The sequence below is a fragment of the Thamnophis elegans genome, chromosome 3 (genome assembly GCF_009769535.1).
Source record: "Thamnophis elegans isolate rThaEle1 chromosome 3, rThaEle1.pri, whole genome shotgun sequence".
Classification (NCBI taxonomy): domain Eukaryota; kingdom Metazoa; phylum Chordata; class Lepidosauria; order Squamata; family Colubridae; genus Thamnophis; species Thamnophis elegans.
The window spans coordinates 38,553,159-38,574,316 of record NC_045543.1 but is presented as its reverse complement, the minus strand read 5'-3'; the positions used below and the strand labels follow the sequence as shown (position 1 = coordinate 38,574,316).

At 42.4% G+C, this 21,158-nt stretch overlaps 2 protein-coding genes across 3 annotated transcripts in view; one reads left to right on the top strand and one right to left on the bottom strand.

Annotated features, from left to right (window-relative positions):
* The window catches only part of CTC1 (CST telomere replication complex component 1), a 34,588-nt gene extending 31,200 nt beyond the window's left edge, over positions 1 to 3,388 (bottom strand). Inside the window, exons 1-3 of one of the 2 annotated variants that reach the window (XM_032212851.1) lie at positions 2,442 to 3,388; positions 1,092 to 1,335; positions 202 to 401 (exon numbers count right to left, since the gene is read on the bottom strand). In XM_032212851.1, coding sequence (XP_032068742.1) covers positions 202 to 401; positions 1,092 to 1,335; positions 2,442 to 2,584 — 587 coding nt within the window. In that variant the 5' untranslated portion in view covers positions 2,585 to 3,388. The remainder of the gene's footprint in view (positions 1 to 201; positions 402 to 1,091; positions 1,336 to 2,441) is intronic. The other variant, XM_032212850.1, reaches the window with a different exon arrangement.
* A 2,367-nt stretch (positions 3,389 to 5,755) lies between these two features.
* Positions 5,756 to 21,158, top strand: part of LOC116505829 (tumor necrosis factor receptor superfamily member 1A-like) — a 48,360-nt gene continuing 32,957 nt past the window's right edge. Inside the window, exons 1-2 of the mRNA XM_032213251.1 lie at positions 5,756 to 5,929; positions 20,620 to 20,821. Of these exons, the coding sequence (XP_032069142.1) occupies positions 5,891 to 5,929; positions 20,620 to 20,821 (241 nt within the window). The 5' untranslated portion in view covers positions 5,756 to 5,890. The remainder of the gene's footprint in view (positions 5,930 to 20,619; positions 20,822 to 21,158) is intronic.

Sequence of the window (21,158 nt, the reverse complement as noted above, 5' to 3'; positions counted from 1 at the left end):
TTCAACAATTGTGAATGGCACAAGTTGCACCCATCTGTATCTCTTTAAAGAAGACACACCTTTTCCTAGAAAATGTGCATTTAAATAAGAAGATTGCATCCATCACTTTCTTAACAATTAAGGAAAATGGATAAGATTAGGGAAAGAAAAGGAGTGACCAAGAAGCCAAAATAATAGCAAATAATAATAGCAAATCTTTACCTGGCACTGAGTAGGTTTGCAGCTGTCCCAGGGTACAAAACAGGGATAGTGCTAAGATTTTTCTCTGGTCCAGACAGTACTTGAATTGGATCTTCTAGGATCTCCAAATATCCAGTAGTGCCCTCACCTATCTGGGGAACATATATCCAGCTAGGGAAGAGTGACAGATGTTCTAGCCACTCAAGCTCAAAATGCAGGAACTGCCCAAAAGAGAAAAAGTGACATTAGCTACACAAAAGCAATAGCCTTTTATTTGAAAATTGTAGAAACATATAGAAATACCTATCATGCTAATCCCATTCAGATTTAATGCACATTAACTCTACTAGACAGCGATTTACTTGCCCCTCTCCAAAACAACATATTGAGGGTTTCCAGCTAAATCCTATTGGATAGGAAGGAAGGGAAATTCAACTTCCTTCATTTGAATATCAGTTTTAGTATTTACTAGCAGCATGAATGAACCAAGCAGAAGAAAACAAGTGAATAAACAGTCTAGCAAACTGCACCATGACTATATGTGATAACTAGAATTGTATTTGATCTTCCAAATTGCTGCTTTATATGTTTTTTAAAAACATACTATATTTGGCTATTAATCTTGTAATCAATGTCACTTCAAAAATTAGTTGTTAAGCATGGAGGGGTATGTCCAGTTTGTGACCATACCAGTTAGTGGATGATTGCAAGAAATTAAAAGACTTGGTCTTCATCCAGCTGCACTATTATATTTAAACTAGATACCCAGTATGTATCCTAGGACACAATGAGAAAGATTTTAAAGGCCCAAAATCTTCACTTTTAAATTTATTATTTTCTGCTAAGAACTATAATATCTCTCTCCTAAACAGCACTGGATATATAAACAGCAGAACATCTTAATGCCATACCACACAGGGAAGTGCTCCAGTGTTATCTTGCAAATAAACACTTCCATCCATCATCTTATCTTTTTTTCCTGGTGTTTCATTTCTCAAGTAACCTATGAGCATCAAGCGAGTTTGTTCAAAATATTTCTGGTCAGGCAAAATAGTTTCATTTTGATGGGTCCATTCTCTGAATTCATCAGAACTAGAGGTTAAACGACTACAGCAAGGTATATGCTGGGATTGAAGATCAGAGATAGAAATAATGCTGGAAAATATGATTAAGTTAATTTATAGTGAAGAATGAAGACATAAATGTTGCTGTTGTACAATTAAAACAAAGACAATTGTTTTGACCTTTGAAAATAAAACAAGATATATCTGTAAAATATTAATGATAAACAATGGATTTATTAAAATGTCATAGCAAGTGGCAGAATCTATCCATTACTGATCTTAGAAAAGCTAAGTAGAGTCAGATTTACTGTGTTTGGATGAAAGAATACTGGAAACTCTAGAACTCAGGAATGCCTTTGAAAAAAATTCCCAGAAGAGGGTAATAGCAGATCATGTACATACTATTACTAAGAAACCAACATGAACTTGTCCATGCATTCTCAAGGAATTCAAATTGAAGGAAACTTTATTTTTTACTTTTATTGCTATACTGTGTTGTATTTTCACTTTATTTCTTAATGAGCAGCATATCTGTTCTAGCAATAGCAATATTGCAAAACGAATCTACTAGCACTTTTCCCAAGTATCACATTATCTAATAAAGCACACCTTAACCTGTTCACCAAACAATTTTATTTGTAATTTCACACTATTCTATAGCAAGCTTATAGGGCCAAGTTTATTCATTATATTAATATCAAACTTTCACCGAGGAGCTTAAGGCACAGCTTTCCATTTTTCCGCAGAAAAGCCATCCTGTAAAATAGTTACGCTGATCAAGATACCCTATGAACTTCTCTAAATGAGGGTAAAGAAGAACCCGCTTCTCTCCCCATCCTGTCCAACACTTGAACTACCATCACCATCCCACCCTGTAAAGGGAGGCTTAACTAAATTTAGCTGGGGCTGAAGGCGATTTTCACTTTCAAGTGCCTTGCTGGGGCGAGACGCCAAACCACTAACCACATTTACTGGATTAAATTGACTGACACCCCCATATGCAGTACGCAACCTTAAATTTATTACGCCAGACGTTCGCACAATAAACTAAACCACAAACTAGCCATAAAGTTTGGCTAACTCCTCTCGGAATATTGGTAAAAAAGCAGAGGCGGCGGAAGAAAAAATTAAAATAAAAAGATGGATGACTGAATAAACTGTCACGCGAGCGACCCCGCTCTCTTTTGTGCCCTTCACCTGTTGGGAGGCGCGGCCCGGCCGCAATCTGGGCTCCAGGGACGTTTCAAAGGCTGCCGGTTGCCTCCCGCCATCTCGTTAGTCTCGCGAGGGCGTCTGAACGGAGACTTGGGGCGGGAATTTCTCGAAGCAGGAGCGGCCATTTTATCGCCTGCCCCTTCTGGGCGTCGGAAGAGGGCGTCACGGATGTTATTCCGCGCGGATGCGTCTTCACGACTTCCTTGCTAAACCACAGTCCGCAAAAAACGACATTTACAAGCCGCGGCCTATGCCAAAACCAGATATAATTTGGCTAAGCCTATTTGAGCTACCTGGAACAACTTAACTTTTTAGTATACTATTCTATCCACCTCTGCCCCTCCAGATATTTTGTGTAAAATATTATTTTTGCTTCATGTTTCAATGTTTAAAAATAACTTAGGAAATTCCAGGGCGCAGGCAATTCATTTGCCCAAACGTTGCAAAGTGAAGGAGGCTGCAGCCGGATGTCGTCACTCACGACAGGTCTGCGAAAAATCAGAGGGAGCACGGCTGGGCTATCAGGCCGAGGGCGAACCAATTGCTTATTAAGACGCCTACCACGGGACCTAAGTTGCCTTTGCATTTTGAACAGCGGCTGTTATCTTGCACCCTGAGACGCGGTGCACGCGTATATTGGCTTCATAGACTATGGTTGCTGAAATCAAATTTGCGTCTAAAGGTAGTATTTGATACAGAAAAATATGAGAAAAAAATATCTTTCACAACTCAAAATCTATTATAAGTTGAAAATCGATGCATGGAGTAAATTTGTCTTAGAAAAGCAGGGTCTTTCTTAAGTTTTAGCTTTCACTTCCACCCGAATAAGAAGGTGAAGAGCACTCCAATCTAAATAGAATTGTTGTCTCTACATTTTCATTATTCTATGGGCAAGTTAACGTCAAAGAAACGGAAGAAGCAATTGGTTTCAGCTTTTCGAGTACAGAAATACATGTGTCATCAGTTTCCACTATCATAGAACCCTCTAGGGGGTCCTCTTATCCTCTGCATTCATGTCAGACCTCTTAGTTTCCTTTTCTCCTATTTACATATGTGTGTGTATGTATGTATTATATTATATATATATATCTTAAGATGGAACTGATTACTGCCTCTAAAACTGATTGCAAGGTTTAGAATTTTGCCGCATCTCTAGTTTCCCAGGAAATTCTGAAAGAGCCTGTGGGGAGAGGGAATAAAAGTTGGGAATTCAGGGTCTATCTAAATTATTTTCTATAGAGATTATTTTCCATCAAGATCTTTTTATTAAAGCTACCAATTAAATAGAAAATATTGTTAGTCCTAGACTGAGTCATAAAAACAAAGGATTTAAACATTTTAAAATTCTAATTTAAAGCTATGCATTGTTTTTGAGAATGTATTAATATAATCCACTATGAATATTGCAAGTGTGAAATAAAACTAAAGCTACATACATACTGCAAAAATTCAGTGTAATCAGATTTTTATGTTGAGTTTTTTTTAAGGCAGCAGCCATCCCAATTTGCTGATATGGAAGATAAGCAGTGGTAAGCCACTTCCTAATAATTGTCAAAATCCCTGCCAGAGTCGAGTTCAACACAAAGGCAACTTCGCTTTAACTTTTCTGAGGAGCAGATAAATTTTTTCTTCTCTACTCGTGTTATCAAAATTGCTAATGACAATATGTTCTCTTTCCTCCTTTATAGCTGCTAAATTGCAGGTTGAGGTTACAAAAAACAATGAAATTATTCTCTTAAGATGGGATACTTTCAGACTTTTCTGTTAGCGAAGGTTCCCCTATTTATATATGTACTCATTGGATTTTTATGCTACCTGTATTACTTTATAAGTAACTCAAGGCGGTGGACATTCCTAATATTCCTTCTTCCTATTTTCCCCACAACAACAACAACTCTGTAATTGCATTGGGCTGAGAGAGAGTGACTGATCCAAAGTCACAAAGTCAACTAGCTTTCATATTTAAGGCAGGACTAGTACTCACAATCTCCTGGTTTCTAGGCCAACATTTTCACTGCTACACCAAACTGGCTCTTTTAAGAAAAGTAACATTGATTGTTTAAAAGTGTTTAAAATGCTAATAGAAATTATCTTCTGCCAGCTCCACCCCACACGTCCCTGATAGTTGACTTGGATTTCCTACAAAGGTTTTTATGGGGTGTAGGAAGTTATCACCCAGCCCTCTCCCAGAAAAATGAAATATCCTAGAAAATATTGAAAAGGCACAATATTTCTCTGGGTGTGAAAAGGAAGAAACATGTTTTAAAAGACAGAATAGCTGCCTGCAGCCTCCTGCCCATTCCCCTTTGTCAATGAGCCATTAAAGACTGAGCTAGTCCACTTTACACAACAAAGAGTTCTCCCCTTCAGCTCCAGAGATGAGATTAAGGCATGATAATATTGGCCCTTTTACCCAACTCGCCACATGGCATCTGAGAACTCAACCAAACCTGGATTCAAAATGCAGCCTAGAGAGTTGCCCCTGCATGGGCCCATGGGAGTTTGACAACCAATCAGAATACAAACTCAAGATCAAAGGCCAGAGAGGGCATAAAACCAGGGACTCAGCTTCTCTTCCTTCCTTGCTTTCCCTTCTCCACCAATATTGAAGCATCTGATCACTCAAGCCATGTGGTCCTGTCCACTATTAAAACCATCTTTCCAAGCAGCCTCTATGTCTCCAGTGTCTTTTTCCCCACTTGAAGCCGAACCCAGAAGGACATTTCTTCCAACAGGGGAACAGCCAAATGCAACATTTAGTTACACGTGGACATGAATTGCACTGAGCCATTTGGTTTGTTGTCTTGTTGATTATGCAATCGTGCTACAGTTGGCATCTTGTATGAATGTTATGTATAGGTGACTTTTCACACGCCACTATGCCATAGTTAACCATGGTTGTGGAATAAACCTAAATTGGCTGGATTACCACCACACTCAAACACAAAATCTAAAATCAGATATACAAACCTGGTATTAACATGCTAAATCACAGTCTGATTTTTCTTCTAAATCTATCTTACTATGGACATTTTATAATGAATTTGGGGGAGAAGAGGAAAGCTAGGATGAAATTAGTTAAGTGAATGTTTTCTCTGAAGTATTTTATGAGGCAGTCTTTTGAAAATAAAATCTTCCCTTCTTCCATAGGATTCTGAGCAGGACTTAGTTTACTGAGAATGAATGGGTTAACTGCCTTGCTCACATGCTATGAGTAGATTCCTCTGAACATTATAGGGTGGATGGACTAATATTTGATGTGGGTGGGAATTTATGTCTCCACCCTTTCCTTACTTTTTGGCTTCCTGTTTTATAAGGAACTTGGATTACCAGGCACAGAAGTTTTACTCTCTTCCCTTTTTGGAAGAGCTACCAAAGGTCACGCAGCCAGGGGCCCACTCTGCAAATGTAAGGGGCAAGATAGCCAAATTATGATCCCACGGGGATTCTTTCAAGTTTTAGTAATTCCGGTAAGTGGAAATTTATGGAAAATGGCTGAAGGAGAAAGTGAAACGGGGAGGGGGGTATGTTCATAAAGGCCAAAGGAGAACATTAGTTACTACTATATTTTATTTTTAATTATTTTGTATTTGTTAATTGAATTGGATGGTTTCTGTGGGCCCAGCACGATATAGGAGAGAATATTGATGTTAGATCAATCAATTTTGTCCTTGTTTGTCTTTCTCTGTTGATTTATTCTTCTTCTCTTGAAGATTTGACAACAATCTTCATAAAACGTTGTCTCCGGGAAAAAATATTTTGGTGTATGCACTTTTTTAGTTGATGAGGTCTTTTTGATGAGTATACAGGATTTTATTTGCTTGGATAATGTGTGTTTTCATTCTCTAATTTTATGTGAATATATTACTTCAAGGAAGTGACTGTGTTAGAGATAAATGAGAATGATTTTTAGCTCTTTCATTACTATTAACAATTCCCTTAACATCCAGGAGATACTCAAAATAGGGCAGAGTGGCTGTGAATGTTTACTTCCAAACAGGGAACACTTCCAAAAAAATCAAATCAAATCAGTCACACAAATAAATGGAAAATGATTTTAAACAATGTTCCATAGGAATCGTATTTGGTTGTTCATTCAGTGGGAAAAAAGCATTTAACTTTTTTTGAAGAGCCCAAAATACAGATTTCCAATTGCTAGCCAGCTAAACTTATTATTTCATTTCATTTCATTTCATTTCATTTATTAAGATTTATAGGCCGCCCTTTTCCCTGAGGGGACTCAGGGCGGCTTACAATCACGGGGAAGGGGGTGCAATATCAAAAAACAAACAAAATGTGAACAAAAGAAAAATAATAAAACACAACTTTCATTCAACAGTCAACACTCGGGCGGGTAAATTGGGAACCTATCCCCAGGCCTGATGGGAGAGCCAGGTCTTGAGGGCTGCGCGAAAGGTCTGGATGGTGGTGAGGGTGCGGATCTCGACGGGGAGATCGTTCCACAGGGTCGGAGCTGCAACAGAAAAGGCTCTCCTCCGTGTAGTCGCCAGTCGACATTGACTGGCGGATGGGATTTGGAGGAGGCCCAGTCTGTGCGATCTAATCGGTCGGAGGGAGGTAATCGGCAGAAGGCGGTCTCTCAAGTACCCAGATCCACTACCATGGAGTGCTTTAAAGGTGGTCATCAGTACCCTGAAGCGCACCCGGAGACCGACAGGTAGCCAGTGCAGCTCGCGGAGGATAGGTGTAACGTGGGCGAACTGCGGTGCGCCCACTATCACTCGCGCGGCTGCATTCTGGACTAACTGCAGTCGCCGGATGCACTTCAAGGGCAACCCCATGTAGAGCCCATTGCAGTATTCCAGCCTAGAGATCACAAGGGCTCGAGTGACTGTTGCGAGAGCCTCCCGGTTTAGGTAGGGCCGCAACTGGCGGACCAGGCGAACCTGGGCAAATGCCCCCCTGGTCACAGCTGACAACTGGTGGTCAAAAGTCAGCTGTGGATCCAGGAGGACTCCTAAGTTGCGGACCCTATCTGAGGGGTATAAAATTTGACCCCCCAGCCTAAGTGTTGGAACATTAGCCAAATTGTTGGGAGGGAAACACAACAGCCACTCGGTCTTGTCCGGGTTGAGTACCAGTTTGTTAGCGCTCATCCAGTTCTTAACGGCCTCAAGACCCCGGTTCATCACGTCCACCGCTTCATTGAGTTGGCACGGGGCGGACAGATACAGTTGCGTATCGTCCGCATATTGGTGGTATTTTATCCCGTGCCTCCGAATGATCTCGCCCAGCGGTTTCATGTATATGTTAAATAGTAGGGGGGATAAGACCGAACCCTGCGGCACCCCACATGTTAGGGGCCTCAGGGACGATCTCTGCCCCCCGACCAACACCGACTGCGACCTGTCCGAGAGGTAGGAGGAGAACCACTGCAAAACAGTGCCTCCCACCCCCACCTCCCGCAGTCGTCGCAGAAGGATACCATGGTCAATGGTATCGAAAGCCGCTGAGAGGTCAAGGAGAACCAGGATGGACGCATAGCCTCCATCTCTGGCCCTCCAGAGATCATCGGTTTAATCAGTCACATAGGAATAAAGGGACTTGTTACATTAAGACCTAAAAGCATTAACACATTAATAGCAGCAGCCCATACTCTGGAAAACTGCCCATCAACTTTCCATAGTACAGATTTCTTAAACTGACTGCAATTGTGGACCTACTGTATACTCTTGATCGATTGGTACACTCCTATCTGGGATCCTATCCTCGGTGAGGGAAAAAGGGGATACCTGCCTAGGCAGCCAGATCAGCCTAATCAACACTGGTGGTCAATGAGGTTACAGATGTTACAGCCAGATACCTCTTACTTACATCCAAACTAAAGCATTTGAAAGGTTTTCATTAGAAATGTATGAATATAATACTTAATGCTTTCCTTAAGAAGTAACAGTTTGATATCATTGAAAGATTTAAAATCCAGACTAATCTAATTTGGTAGTATGCTTCCATATTGTTTTACAAAATGTTTAAATATATTTGTGTTTTTAATAATAGTCTATAGGATTTAACGAAGATATCAGGGAAAAGTGAATTTACATATCAGTGCAAATGTAAAAAGGAAGACCTTTTGTTATGAAAGTATGATGCAAATTTCATTATCCTAACATCATTGTGGTTAGAAATGGACACCTAATTTAATAAAGTTCATGTTCCTTACCTGGTTTTAGTATATTGTAACTGATATTTTTGTTGTCTTCTGGATGCTGAATTTCTTCATCATTCAATATACAACTAGACAAAGTATCTGGAGAATTAAAATATCTTAGTTTTTAATAACATTTTGCTTTGTATCCATGCTGTTATAATGATTTGCTATACTGTACTGCATTTACCAGTTTGATGTAGTGATTGAGGTGCTGGCCTAGAAATCAGGAACTGTGAGTTCAAGTCCCACTTTAGGCAAGAACGCCAACTGGATGACTTAGGGCCAGTCACTTTTTCTCAGCTCCACCCACCTCATAGGGTTGTTGTTGTTGGGAAAATATACAGGTGAAACTCAAAAAGTTAGAATATCGTGCAAAAGTTCATTTATTTCAGTAATGCAACTTAAAAGGTGAAACTAATATATGAGATAGACTCATTACATGCAAAGCAAGATAGTTCAAGCCATGATTTGTCATAATTGTGATGATTATGGCTTACAGCTCATGAAAACCCCAAATCCACAAGAATTGTACATAGAACAATATCGGACCTCTGAAAAGTATAAGCATGCATATGTACTTAGTACTTGGTTTGAGCCCCTGTTGAAGCAATTACTGCCTCAATGCGGCGTGGCATGGAAGCTATCAGCCTGTGGCACTGCTGAGGTGTTATGGAAGACCAGGATGCTTCAATAGCGGCCTTCAGCTCTTCTGCATTGTTCGGTCTCATGTCTCTCATCTTTCTCTTGGCAATGCCCCATAGATTCTCTATGGGGTTCAGGTCAGGCGAGTTTGCTGGCCAATCAAGCACAGTAATCCCACGGTCATTGAACCAGGTTTTGGTGCTTTTGGCAGTGTGGGCAGGTGCCAAGTCCTGCTGGAAAATGAAGTCAGCATCCCCATAAAGCTCGTCTTCGGAAGTAAGCATGGAGTGCTCCAAAATCTCCTGGTAGACAGCTGTGTTGATCCTGGACTTAATGAAGCACAGTGGACCAACACCAGCAGATGACATTGCTCCCCAAATCAACACAGACTGTGGAAACTTCACACTGGACTTCACGCATCTTGCAGTGTGTGCCTCTCCATTCTTCCTCCATACTCTGGGTCCTTGGTTTCCAAATGAGATACAAAAGTTGCTCTCATCAGAAAAGAGTACTTTGGACCACTGAACAACAGACCAGGTCTGTTTTTCTTTAGCCCAGATAAGACACTTCTGACGTTTGTTGTTCAGGAGCGGCTTGACAAGAGGAATACGACATTTGAAGCCCATGTCCAGGATCCGTCTGTGTGGTGACTCTTGATGCACTGACTCCAGCCTCAGTCCACTCCTTCTGAAAGTCCCCAACACTTTTGAATGGCCTTTTCCTGACAATCTCGCCAGGCTGTGGTCATCTCTGCTACTTGTGCACCTTTTTCTTCCACACTTTTCCCTTCCACATAACTTTCTATGTGCTTTGATACAGCACTTTGGGAACATCCAACTTCTTTTGCAATTACCTTTTGAGGCTTTCCCTCCTTATGGAGGGTGTCAATGATGTTTTTCTGCACAACTGTCAGGTCAGCAGTCTTTCCCATGATTGTGATTCCTACTGAACCAGACTGAGAGACCATTTAAAGGCTCAGGAACCCTTTTGCAGGTGCTATGGTTTAATTAGCTGATTAGAGTGGGACACTTTGCGCCTAGAATATTGCATCTTTTCACAATATTCTAATTTTCTGAGATTGTGGATTTGGGGTTTTCATGAGCTGTAAGCCATAATTATCACAATTATGACAAATCACAGCTTGAACTATCTTGCTTTGCATGTAATGAGTCTATCTCATATATTAGTTTCACCTTTTAAGTTGCATTACTGAAATAAATGAATTTTTGCACAATATTCTAATTTTTCGAGTTTCACCTGTAAGAAGAGTATTAGGTATGTTCTCCACCTTGAGTTATTTATAAAAATTAAAAAAGGGGGAAATAAAATAAATAATACATGTACCTCCTGTTTGATGGCATAGGGATAGCAATACATTGGGTTTCAAGGCAAACCCATTTTGGAGATTCAGTCTTGAATACAATCATATGAGCATGCTTTGAATAAAACTGCCTTCTGTCATACTTGCCAAAAAGTACAACATAATGAATGTTTTCCAAGAGACAAACATGATTGTACTGTTGGAGATGAAAATGGTGATTGCTTGAGACAATCAGGACTTTTCTAATCTAAGCAAAAATTCAAAAATGGGGTTAAAAGAGAAGTATATGTACACTGTAAATAAAAAACATGATTGTGATTAAAAATTGCACTTATTTCTATTTTACATTTATTTAAAATATTTCTATGTTAATCCTATCAACAAGGATTCTGTATATAATACAGCAAAATCATACTAAAAAGTGTGACATACACATTCTTATTTTTTAAAAATCTCATAGGTGTTCCTTAAACTACCTCAAGGTAGTCCATTGGTGTATCTGCATGGATGCATACAGAAACAGCAAAGCTTTGACTCATTTACAAAATGTAAACAGCATAGGGGCCATCTATATTAAAGAATAGAGGCTGTTACTAAGAAAGCATATCCCAGTACTGTTTGTGGAGGGAGACATCGCCAGTAGCCACTCTCTTGATGACCATTTGGACAGTCAATGAAAAATTGAGGCAATTAATAAAGGATACAAGAGTGATAATTGCAACAAACCTTTATTTTTTAAAACTAACAGACATGGAAGAAAAGAAAGCATGAAAACATGATAGTTGAAATGATGTGATATATGAGAAAAAAAACTAAGATAAAGCTTTTTGCAAACATGAGGCTGGGAGGAATCTAGTAAATAATTTTCTCTGTTGACTTCAGATTATAGTTCCAACTAATTAGAAACACTAGGACCTGGTCTAAGGGTTGAGTGTGGTGGTGTGAAAGATTAATATAGTTAAGTAATTTAGAGTGTCATCTGAACACTTCTTTACTCTTTTGTATGAATCGAGCCTATCATGTCTTATTCAACAAATTATAGTTTGAATAGGTATCTATTTCTTAGCATGAATTGGGAAACCAGTTATAATTTCTAAGTAAATATGGAACTGAAGGTAACAGAATAGAATATAATGAGCTGGAAGGGACCTTGGAGGTTTTCTAGTCCAGCCCCCTGCTCAAGGAGGAGAACCTATACTATTTCAGATAAGTGATCGTCTAGAGCAGGGGTGTCCAAATTTGGGAACTTTAAGACTTATGGACTTCGACTCCCAGAATCCCCCAGCCAGCCATGCCATGAATTCCGGGAGTTGAAGTCCACATGTCTTAAAGTTCCCAAGTTTGGACACCACTGCTCTAGAGCAAGGGTGTCAAACTCGCTGCCCACTGGCCAAATGTATCACGTGCTGACCCCTCCCCTCCCTTCCGATTTAGCGAAGGGGGAAAAGTTGTGATATGTCACGTGACAACGACTGACAACATGAGTTTGACACCCCTAGTCTAGAGACTGTTCTTAAAAACATCCAGTAATGGAGGGCCCACAATTTCTGAAGGCAAGCTGGTTAAATGTTTAATTGTCCTCACTGTTAGGAAGTTTCTCCTTAATTCCAGGTTGCTTCCCTCTTTGATTAGTTTCCAATCATTGCTTCTTGTCTGCCCTCTGGTACTCTGGAGAATAATTTGACCCCCCTCTTCTTTGTGGCAGTCCCTCAAGTACTGGAATACCGCTATCATGTCACCCCTAATTCTTCTTTTCTTTTAGACTAGCCAAACCCAAATCCTTCAGCCATTCTTTATATGTTTTAGTCTCCAGGCCTTTGGTCATCTTAGTTGCTCTTCTCTGAACTTTTTCCAAAGTCTCAACATCTTTTTCTTAGTGTGATGACCAAAATTGGTTGCAATATTCCAGGTGTGGTCTTACTAGAGTTTTATAAAGCGGTGCTAATACTTCACATGATCTTGATTCTATGCCTCTGTTTGTACAACCCAGGATTGTATTAGCTTTTTTAGCTACCTCTGCTGGCTCATATCAAGTGATCATCCACTAAGATTCCAAGTCCCTCTCACAGTTACTTTTTTTGAGCCATGTCTCATCTAATCTGTACTTATACATTTGATTTTTCCTGCCTAAATATTCATTTTGTTGGATAGGGCCCACTGTTCAAGGTTGTCAATATCTTTTTCAATCTTGAGCTTCTCTTCTGAGGGTTGGCTATTCCTACCAGTTTAGTGTCATCTGCAAATTTGATGAGTTCCCCTTCTATTCCCTAATCTAAGTCATTTACGAAGATAGTGAAGAGTACTGGATGTAAGACAGAACCTTGTGGTACCCACTGCTTTATTTCTCCATGTGGATTTAGTACCATTAAGGATTACTTGTTGAGTATGGTTTGTCAGCCAGCTACAAATCCATCTGGTGGTGATGTTGCCTATTCCATATTTTTCTAGCTTACCAAGAAGTTGTGGTCTGCTTTGTCAGATGCCTTACTGAAATCTAAGTATACTATGTCCACAGCATTTTGCTGGTCTACTAATTTAGTGACTTTATCGAATAATGAAATAAGATTACTTTGGCGTGATCTATTTTTAACAAACCCATGCTAGATACTAGTTACAACATTTTACTGACTAATGCTGAGAAATATTTAGAGTCAATTCAGACACTGTTGTGTTATTATTGTTAAGTTTCCTCTCTCTAAGCCTTGATGCTGAGATTTGTTCAGAAACACAATTACAAAATATAAGTAGAAAAGCAATTGAAACTATGTCCTATATTGCTTTATATCTTTAAGTAACTCTATAAGCTGCTTGAACTTTTTCAAAAACTGCATTGGAAGAGACCACTTTTCTTGGCCTCTTTAAATGGTGACCTCTGGCACATCCATTATACTTTTATTTCTACTTACTACAAAAAATGTTTGTGGGATTCTATTTCCCTCCCCTCCCCCCCCCCAAAGTATTCAGAACATGATTGCACCTGTATGAGGAGAATTCCAGGAGTTTTTAGGAGGGTCTTCAATTTTAGGTCCATTGGTAGCAGAACTGAGTTCTTGACAGTTTTACTCACTTATTCCCATTTTAACAGAAAGATACTTGACCCAGATCCCACAGTATGAGTCTGGCAGGGAAGTTAGAAGTTAGGGAAAAAAGAACACAACTTATAGAAGCCTATCTTCCACTTAATATTGTTACTAAGAATAGACAGAACAAATTGTTTATGTTGGCATATGGGAGCAAAGGGTTTTTTTTTTTTAATTAAGCCTTTAAATTGCACAAGAATTTCAAAACTGGTGGTAAGTCAGTAAAATACAAGAAACTTCCTGAAAGAGGAATGTTTTCTATTTCTCTAGAGGACCAATGTAGGCGTCAGATGTTTTCTTCAGCTCATTAATTGTTACTTTTAATTAATCTAATAATTGTTAATTGCTCAAAGAAGGCTGTTACAATCTCAGCAGCTAAAAGACAGTTAAAAAGTTATCTGGCCAGAAAAAAAATGAACAAGGTTTGGCAGTTAGAATGTTATTTTAACTTTTTCAAAATAATTATTATTGCTTTTAAAATAACACAAATAGAACAAAACAAAAGGAACAAAACACAAAGATACGTACATTATAAAAACATCCTTTTCCCATGCTACATTATTTTATGGGGAAATTCAACATTAAAAATTGAGAAAAAGATGGTAATATGGAAAAATTGGATGAAAGCAGAAATATTGACTTGGTAGATGATGAGAACAATTTTTTAACATGTTGCACTGAGACAAATACTGTATTCTATCTGTCTTCATTCTATGTATCTCAGTGACTTCAGCTACAATATTTGTTAACTTTGTATGGAACAGCAGTGTTTTCTGCTTCTGAGATGGTGCAAGTCATAAGTGTGAAAAAGAGTCAAGTCACTTTTTTAAAGTGCAATTTTTAAATTTTAGAGTTTTAATTTCAAACGGTGATTAAATGGCCTATGTAACCTATATTATTTCTTATATATTGAATTTATTTTTTCTGTTGTATCTTTTTCACTTATTTTTAAGCACTAGTGTGTATGTATCTATGTATCATGTATGTATGTATGTATGTATGTATGTATGTATGTATGTATGTTAAGGTGACCAGACGTCCCGCTTTTGGCGGGACACCCCCGCTTTTTAATGCATTTTCCCGCGTCCCGCCCGCTTTTTTAAAAAGCACGCTTTTTTTGGCGCTCGCAACTCCCGCCCATCAGCTGCTAGCTTGCTGGGCTGGCTCATCGTTCTGTTCTCTATCCTACCTACCTACAAATTTAAGCCAGCCCAGTCTGCCGCTCACTGATTGGATTGGCCTGGACTCCAGCCAATCAGTGAGCTGGCTGGGATGGGAAATTTTCAGCACGCCACGTGCTGAAAATTTTCCATCCCAACCAGCTCACTGATTGGCTGGACTCCGCTTAGCTGAGCACGCCTGCGCAAGTCTCCATTTCCTTTCCTCTTTTGGGGTTGCAGCTGCGCTTACTCACTGGTGAGTAATCTAATCTATTCTATCTAATAATCAGAGAATTTTCCGCTCGCCGCAGCAGGAGAGGGAGGGGGCAGCCGCCCGCAGAGAAGTTCCTCTCGCTTCCGGGGCTCCCGCCGCCCGGCAGAAGCCCCTGAAGCACGTGGAAGTTCTCTGCGGGCGGCTGCCGCTGCGCCCACCTCTCCTCCTGCCTCTTCGTGAATGGGATCGCCGCCTCCAAGAGCGTGGGCGCAGCGGCAGCCACCCGCAGAGAACGTCCTCTCGCTTCTGGGGCTCCCGCTGCCCGGCAGAAGCCCCTGAAGCGCGGGCGGCTGCCCCCTCCCTCTCCTCCTGCCGCGGAGTCCGTTCGTGCAGAGAATTTTCCGCCTGCCCCAGCTGAGTGAATGAATTAAATTTGGGATCGCCGCGGCAGGAGAGGGAGGGGGCAGCCACCCGCAGAGAAGTTCCTCTCGCTTCCGGGGCTTCCGCCGCCCGGCAGAAGCCCCTGAACCGCGTGGAGTTTCTCTGCGGGCGGCTGCCGCTGCCCCCCCACCCTCTCCTCCTGCCGCGGAGTCCGTTCGTGATTGTGCACCTCTGCTCTGCAGCGAAAATGCCACCGCCACCCCCTCCGGCTCTTCCCACCCAGACACCTGCCGCCCAGGAGCTGCCCGAAAACCTTCCTGCCCACCACCGGCTGCACCGCAGCTGACTCGCCCTGAGTGGGCTGGAAGGCTTTGGGCATCCAAAGAAGAGGCGCGAGCGGATGGCAGTGGGGTCGCCGCACGGGAGCCGCCAGAAGCCTTCCCCCCCCTTTCCTTCCCTCGGCTGCGAAAAGGATGAGTGGGGGGCGGAGCCGCGGAGGGTCTGGACCGAGACGGGCCACGCTGAGGTGGGGAGACGGATAAGGCAGAGCTCCGAGCGAGTCATGAGTTTCCTTCTTTGGAAAATCTCTGAAAACAGAGTGCTAGCTGGGGGAGCCGCCGCAGCAGCAGGAGCCCTTCAAGGGAGCCCGTGAGCTGCGAGGGGAGGGAAAGATGCCCCGACTTGGGAGCCGTGTAGTTTGAAAGAGAAGCAGCAGCTGCGCGTTTCCAAAAAGCTCTCCCGGAGCCAGCGTGTGGACTGAGGAGCGTCGGGCGCGTGTAGGATTTGCTGGAGAGGAGGACTTGGTGCTGGGTAGGCTCGGAAGGGCTGTAGAGAGCTTTGCGGGGCAGGGGGAGGGAGCGACGGGAGGATGCACCAAAGGTACCGGGGAGGGGCGGCCTTCATGGCGTAGGTTAGCTCAGGATCGGTCCCCAGCCCCACCGCTTTTAGGGGCTGGAGGAGCGGGCAGTGATGGGGATGAAGTTGAAGAGTGCTGGCGGAGAGCCTGAGGAAGGGGTTACTTGGGGGGGGGCTTAAAAGGAGACGGCCGGGTGGGAAGAGGGTGAGCGCTTTGGAAAATCTCTGAAAACGGAGCGCTAGCTGGGGGAGCCGCCGCAGCAGCAGGAGCCCTTCAAGGGAGCCCCTGAGCTGCGAGGGGAGGGAGAGATGCCCCGACTTGGGAGCTGTGTAGTTTGAAAGAGAAGCAGCAGCTGCGCGTTTCCAAAAAGCTCTCCCGGAGCCGGCAAGGGACATGTGCACTGAGGAGCGTCGGGTGCATGTAGGATTTGCTGGAGAGGAGGACGTGGTGCTGGGTAGGCTTGGAAGGGCTGTAGAGAGCTTTGCGGGGCGGGGGGAGGGAGCGGCGGGGAAATACAGTCTTCGGGGTGGGGAGAAGAAGCAGTTAGTCTCTCGACGGGTCACCCAGAAACTGGGTTTGGGGCTGTGAAGTTCCGCTGTTGGGACGCGATGCATCTGTAGCGGAGGAGCGGGATCCTGAGGGAGGCAGTTGCAGAAGGGCAAAATCTGAGATTTCTTCGCTTCTGCGGCAGGATAACGTTTGTTCTTTAGAGGAAGGGGGGGAGAGACCACTACAGTTGCATTTCTTTTCTTGCTGGGGATTTAGAAGTCTTATGTTCACTTTTATTCCTGGGAAAAAAAACAAACCCGAGCCTCTGCCGTTGTCCAACCCTCGCGTTTCCTGGCAAGAAATCCATCCCCCATTATGACGAGGTACGCCGGCTTTTGATTGGTTAAGGCATCCTCGGCATCCCCCAGGTGATCTCCGGGCCCCCGGCTTCCCCATCTCCTCTCCTATGGGGAGACGTGCATCATAATGTTGTAAGCTGCCCGGAGTTACCTGTGTGTGAGGTGGGCTGCCCTATGCATTTGTGTTTGTGTGCTGGAGAGAAAGTGAAAAAGAGAGGGAGAATTATATTAATTAGAAGCAGGCAGACATCGGCAGCGACTGTAACGACTGCTCGGGCGAGGTGCGGAGGAAGAACGGAAGGTCCCTCCCGCCCGTGACAACGGCTCCAGCCATGGATGAGCAGGCTGGCCCCAACAACAACAATGCACTGCTCTTGCCGCCACCTCCGGATGGGAAGCAACCACGCCTGTGCGGCCCCTGTGCTGCGGTGGGAAGCGAGTCTGCAAGGCATGGTTGCTTCCCACCCGGAGGTGGCAGCAAGAGCAGCGCGTTGTTGTTGTTGTTGAAGAAGACGCCGGAGCCAGCCTGCTCGTCCATGGCTGGAGCCGTCGTCGCGGGCGGGAGGGACCTTCCGTTCTTCCTCCGCACCTCGCCTGCACGGTCATTACAGTCGCTGCTGACGTCCGCCACCGCCGCTTCCCTCGTCTGTCTTGATTGCTGGAAGCAGTAACAAACGGCGCGTCTGCTCCGCTGTCAGCGCCTTGACAGCCACCCCAGCCGGCGGCTACCGGGCCTCGCTGGAGTCAATTGCAAAACCGCTTTCAGCACTTTGAGGACCTGAGGCATCTTGGGAAATGCAGTTCCCTATTGGAAAGAATGGAGTAGCTGCGAATTTGTAACAACAACAGAAGATAATAACTTGGTGCTTCGCAGGTTACGAAAATCTCAAGTTTGATTTGCACACTGTTTTTTAAAAGTTAGATAAAGAAATTATGCTGTGAAAGCGACTAGAAAGCCTCCCCTCCCCTTCCTGTGTGCGAGAAAGGGAAGGAGAGGAAGGAAGGAGGGAGGGGGGAAGGAAAAGAAGAAGGGAGGGGGGAGAAGATGGAAGGAGAAAAGATGGATGGAAGGAGAAAGAATGGAAGGAGAAGGAGGAAGATGGAAGAAAAAAAGAAGAAAAAGAAGAAGGGAGGGAGAAAAGAGGGAAGGAGGTAGGAAGAAAAGGGGAAGAGAGGGAAAGAGCAGAAAGACAAAGAGGATGAAGTTGATAGGCAAGAGGAAAGAGGAAGGAAGGAAAAAAGAAAAAGGGAGGGAGAGAGGAAAGAAGAAAAGATGGAACTAGAAAGGAAAGAAGGGAGGGAGGGAGGAAAGGGGAAGACAGGGAGAGAGCAGAAAAACAGAGAAGGTGAAGGTAGATAGGCAGAAGGAAGGAAGAAGGAAGAAATAGGAAAGGAGGGAAGGAGGAAGGAACAGAAGCGAAGAGGAAGAGAGAAATGGAAAGAGCAGAAAGACAGAGAAGGTAGATAGGCAAAAGAAATGAAGCTGAAAGAATGGAAGGAGGAAGGAAGAGAAAAAAGGAGGAAGGGAGTGAGTGAGGAAAGAAGAGAGGATGGAAGGAGAAAGGAAGGAAGAGAGGGAAAGAGCAGAAGACAGATAAGGTGACGGTAGATAAGCAAGAGGAATGAAGGAAGAAGTGAGGAGTCTCGAGGAGGGGGAAAACATTTAGTGACCAAAGTTACAATGGCATTGAAAAAAGTGACTGATGACCATTTTTCACACTTAGCGACCGTTGCGACCATTTTTCACACTTAGCGACCGTTGCAGCATCCTCATGGTCACGTGATCAAAATTTTGTTTGGCAACAGATTCGTATTTATGCTGGTTTCAGTGTCCTAGGGTGACCTTTTGACAAAAAAAAATTTTTTTGGGATGACTCTGCTTAGTGCTTAACTGTTTAAAAAAGCCTCTAAAAAAACGCCCTCTATAGGAGGAGGTGAGAGAACCACGTGCCTCATCTACATAAGGAATTTTTCGGCTTTTAACCCTTGCTTAACTCTGCTCGAGTGATCATAAAGTCAGACTAAATGAGGCACGTGGTTCTCCCACCTCCCCCTGTAGAGGGCACTTTTTTAAGAGGCTTTTTTAAACAGTTAAGCACTAAGCAGAGTCATCCACTGTGACTCTGGCAGCAACTACCTCAGCCTTTTTCCTTTTACATTTTTTTTCTTTTCATGATGACAGTGGTGAGGCTCTGCCTCCCCTGACTGCACGTCACTGGTATGTATGTATATGAGAATGTTATTTTAACTTTCCAGTTGGATATTGTTATAAGCATAGCTGTATATGCTATTTTCAGAGCAAATAATATGCTTACTAAAATCAATGTTTCCTTGACTAGAAGAAAATAAGAAGTTGAGTGGTTTATGTATAGGTAGTGTGTGACTTACGACAATTGTCCAACATTTCTGTTACTGAGATATTTGTTAAATGAGTTTTGTCCCATTTTACAACCTTATTTGTCAGAGTTGTAAAGTGAATCACTGCAGTTATTAAGTTAGTAACATAGTTGTTAAGTGAATCTGGCTTTCCCATTGACTGCTTGTCAGAAGGTTGCAAAAGATGGTCACATGACCATGGGACACTGCATCTGTCATAAATATGAGTCAGGTGCCAAGTGTCTGAATTTTGATCACATGACTGTGAGGATGCCTCAGTGGCCGTAAGTGTAAAAAATGGTTATAAGTCACTTTTTTCAGTGCAATTATCACTAAATGAATTGTAAGTTGAGAACTACCTGTATCATGCTAAATAGTAATTTGGTTCTTTTACTTTGGATTTAATATGCTGTGTGGACTAATTCAACAAAACTTGGGTTAAATCATGGTTTATTATGAGCCACATATGAATTTAATTACCTTATTGGATATGAACTGAAAACCCATATAAATAAAACAGATGAGGAAGTGTTTTTATAAAATTTACGATCCTAGTGCTCTTGCCCTGGTTCACACGAGACTTACTGTAATTGATTTTCCTATTCCTCCACAGATGATACTTTTGCAGCCTGGGGCATCATACAACCTGCAGGACAGTTGCTCATATTTTGTTGTGTAGTGCTGATAGATTCCCTTTTTGTTACATTGGGTTAATTATAGAATATTAAGACATATTAATTAGAGGAGTGTTCTAGGTTTAATAGTCCCTTTTTTCCAAATTGAATTTAATTTGTACTGGTCAGTCAGAATAGCTTATATGCTAATTGTTACAATGGAGTAACCAGATTTGCCTGTTGGAAAATGGAGAATCCTGTGCAATTCAACAAAAAAGAATGAAATGTAAAATGGCTGCTTATTTTTTAATTGTCCTTTTTATAATGCTCCATCCCTTAACTGAATGATCAACAATCTGAATAATATTATTACTCTCACTTTGATAATATGTATTCTAGAATCCATTGCCTTAAATAATATGTCTTTGTGGAGGGTCTAAACGATTAGATCATCAGCCTTTGATGAAAATTGTCTTATTTGCACTGCTATTCTTCACAGGTAAATTTAATCCTGATTCAGATAAGAATTGGGGAATCCTTGGCACTACCGCTCATTTCTGAGCGCATGCAAAACCATGGGGTTTTAGCAGAGAAGAATACCTTCATTCACTCGAATGGAAGAGAGAGAAGAGCTATTCAGTGCCAAGTTGGGTACTATCCTCATCCAAATGGCACTCATTGCTGTATTAAGTGCCACAAAGGTATTACTCTAATTTATATTTTATCATTTGTTTGCATTTCAGTATTTTCAGGATTCTTACCCCTGAAAGATGTTGTATGACACTTTTTCTTTTAAACTTCAACTCACGTATAATATTGGGGGGAAATCTTTTGTAGCAACTAACAGGTTTCCAGTGAAGAAGGAATCACCTCCATTCGACCAATTAGATCTCACCGATTAGGCCTCCTCCTAGTTCCATCCGCCGGTCAATGTCGACTGGCAACCACGCGGAGGAGAGCCTTCTCGGTGGCAGCTCCGACCCTATGGAACGATCTCCCCGTGGAGATTCGTACCCTCACCACCCTCCAGACCTTCCG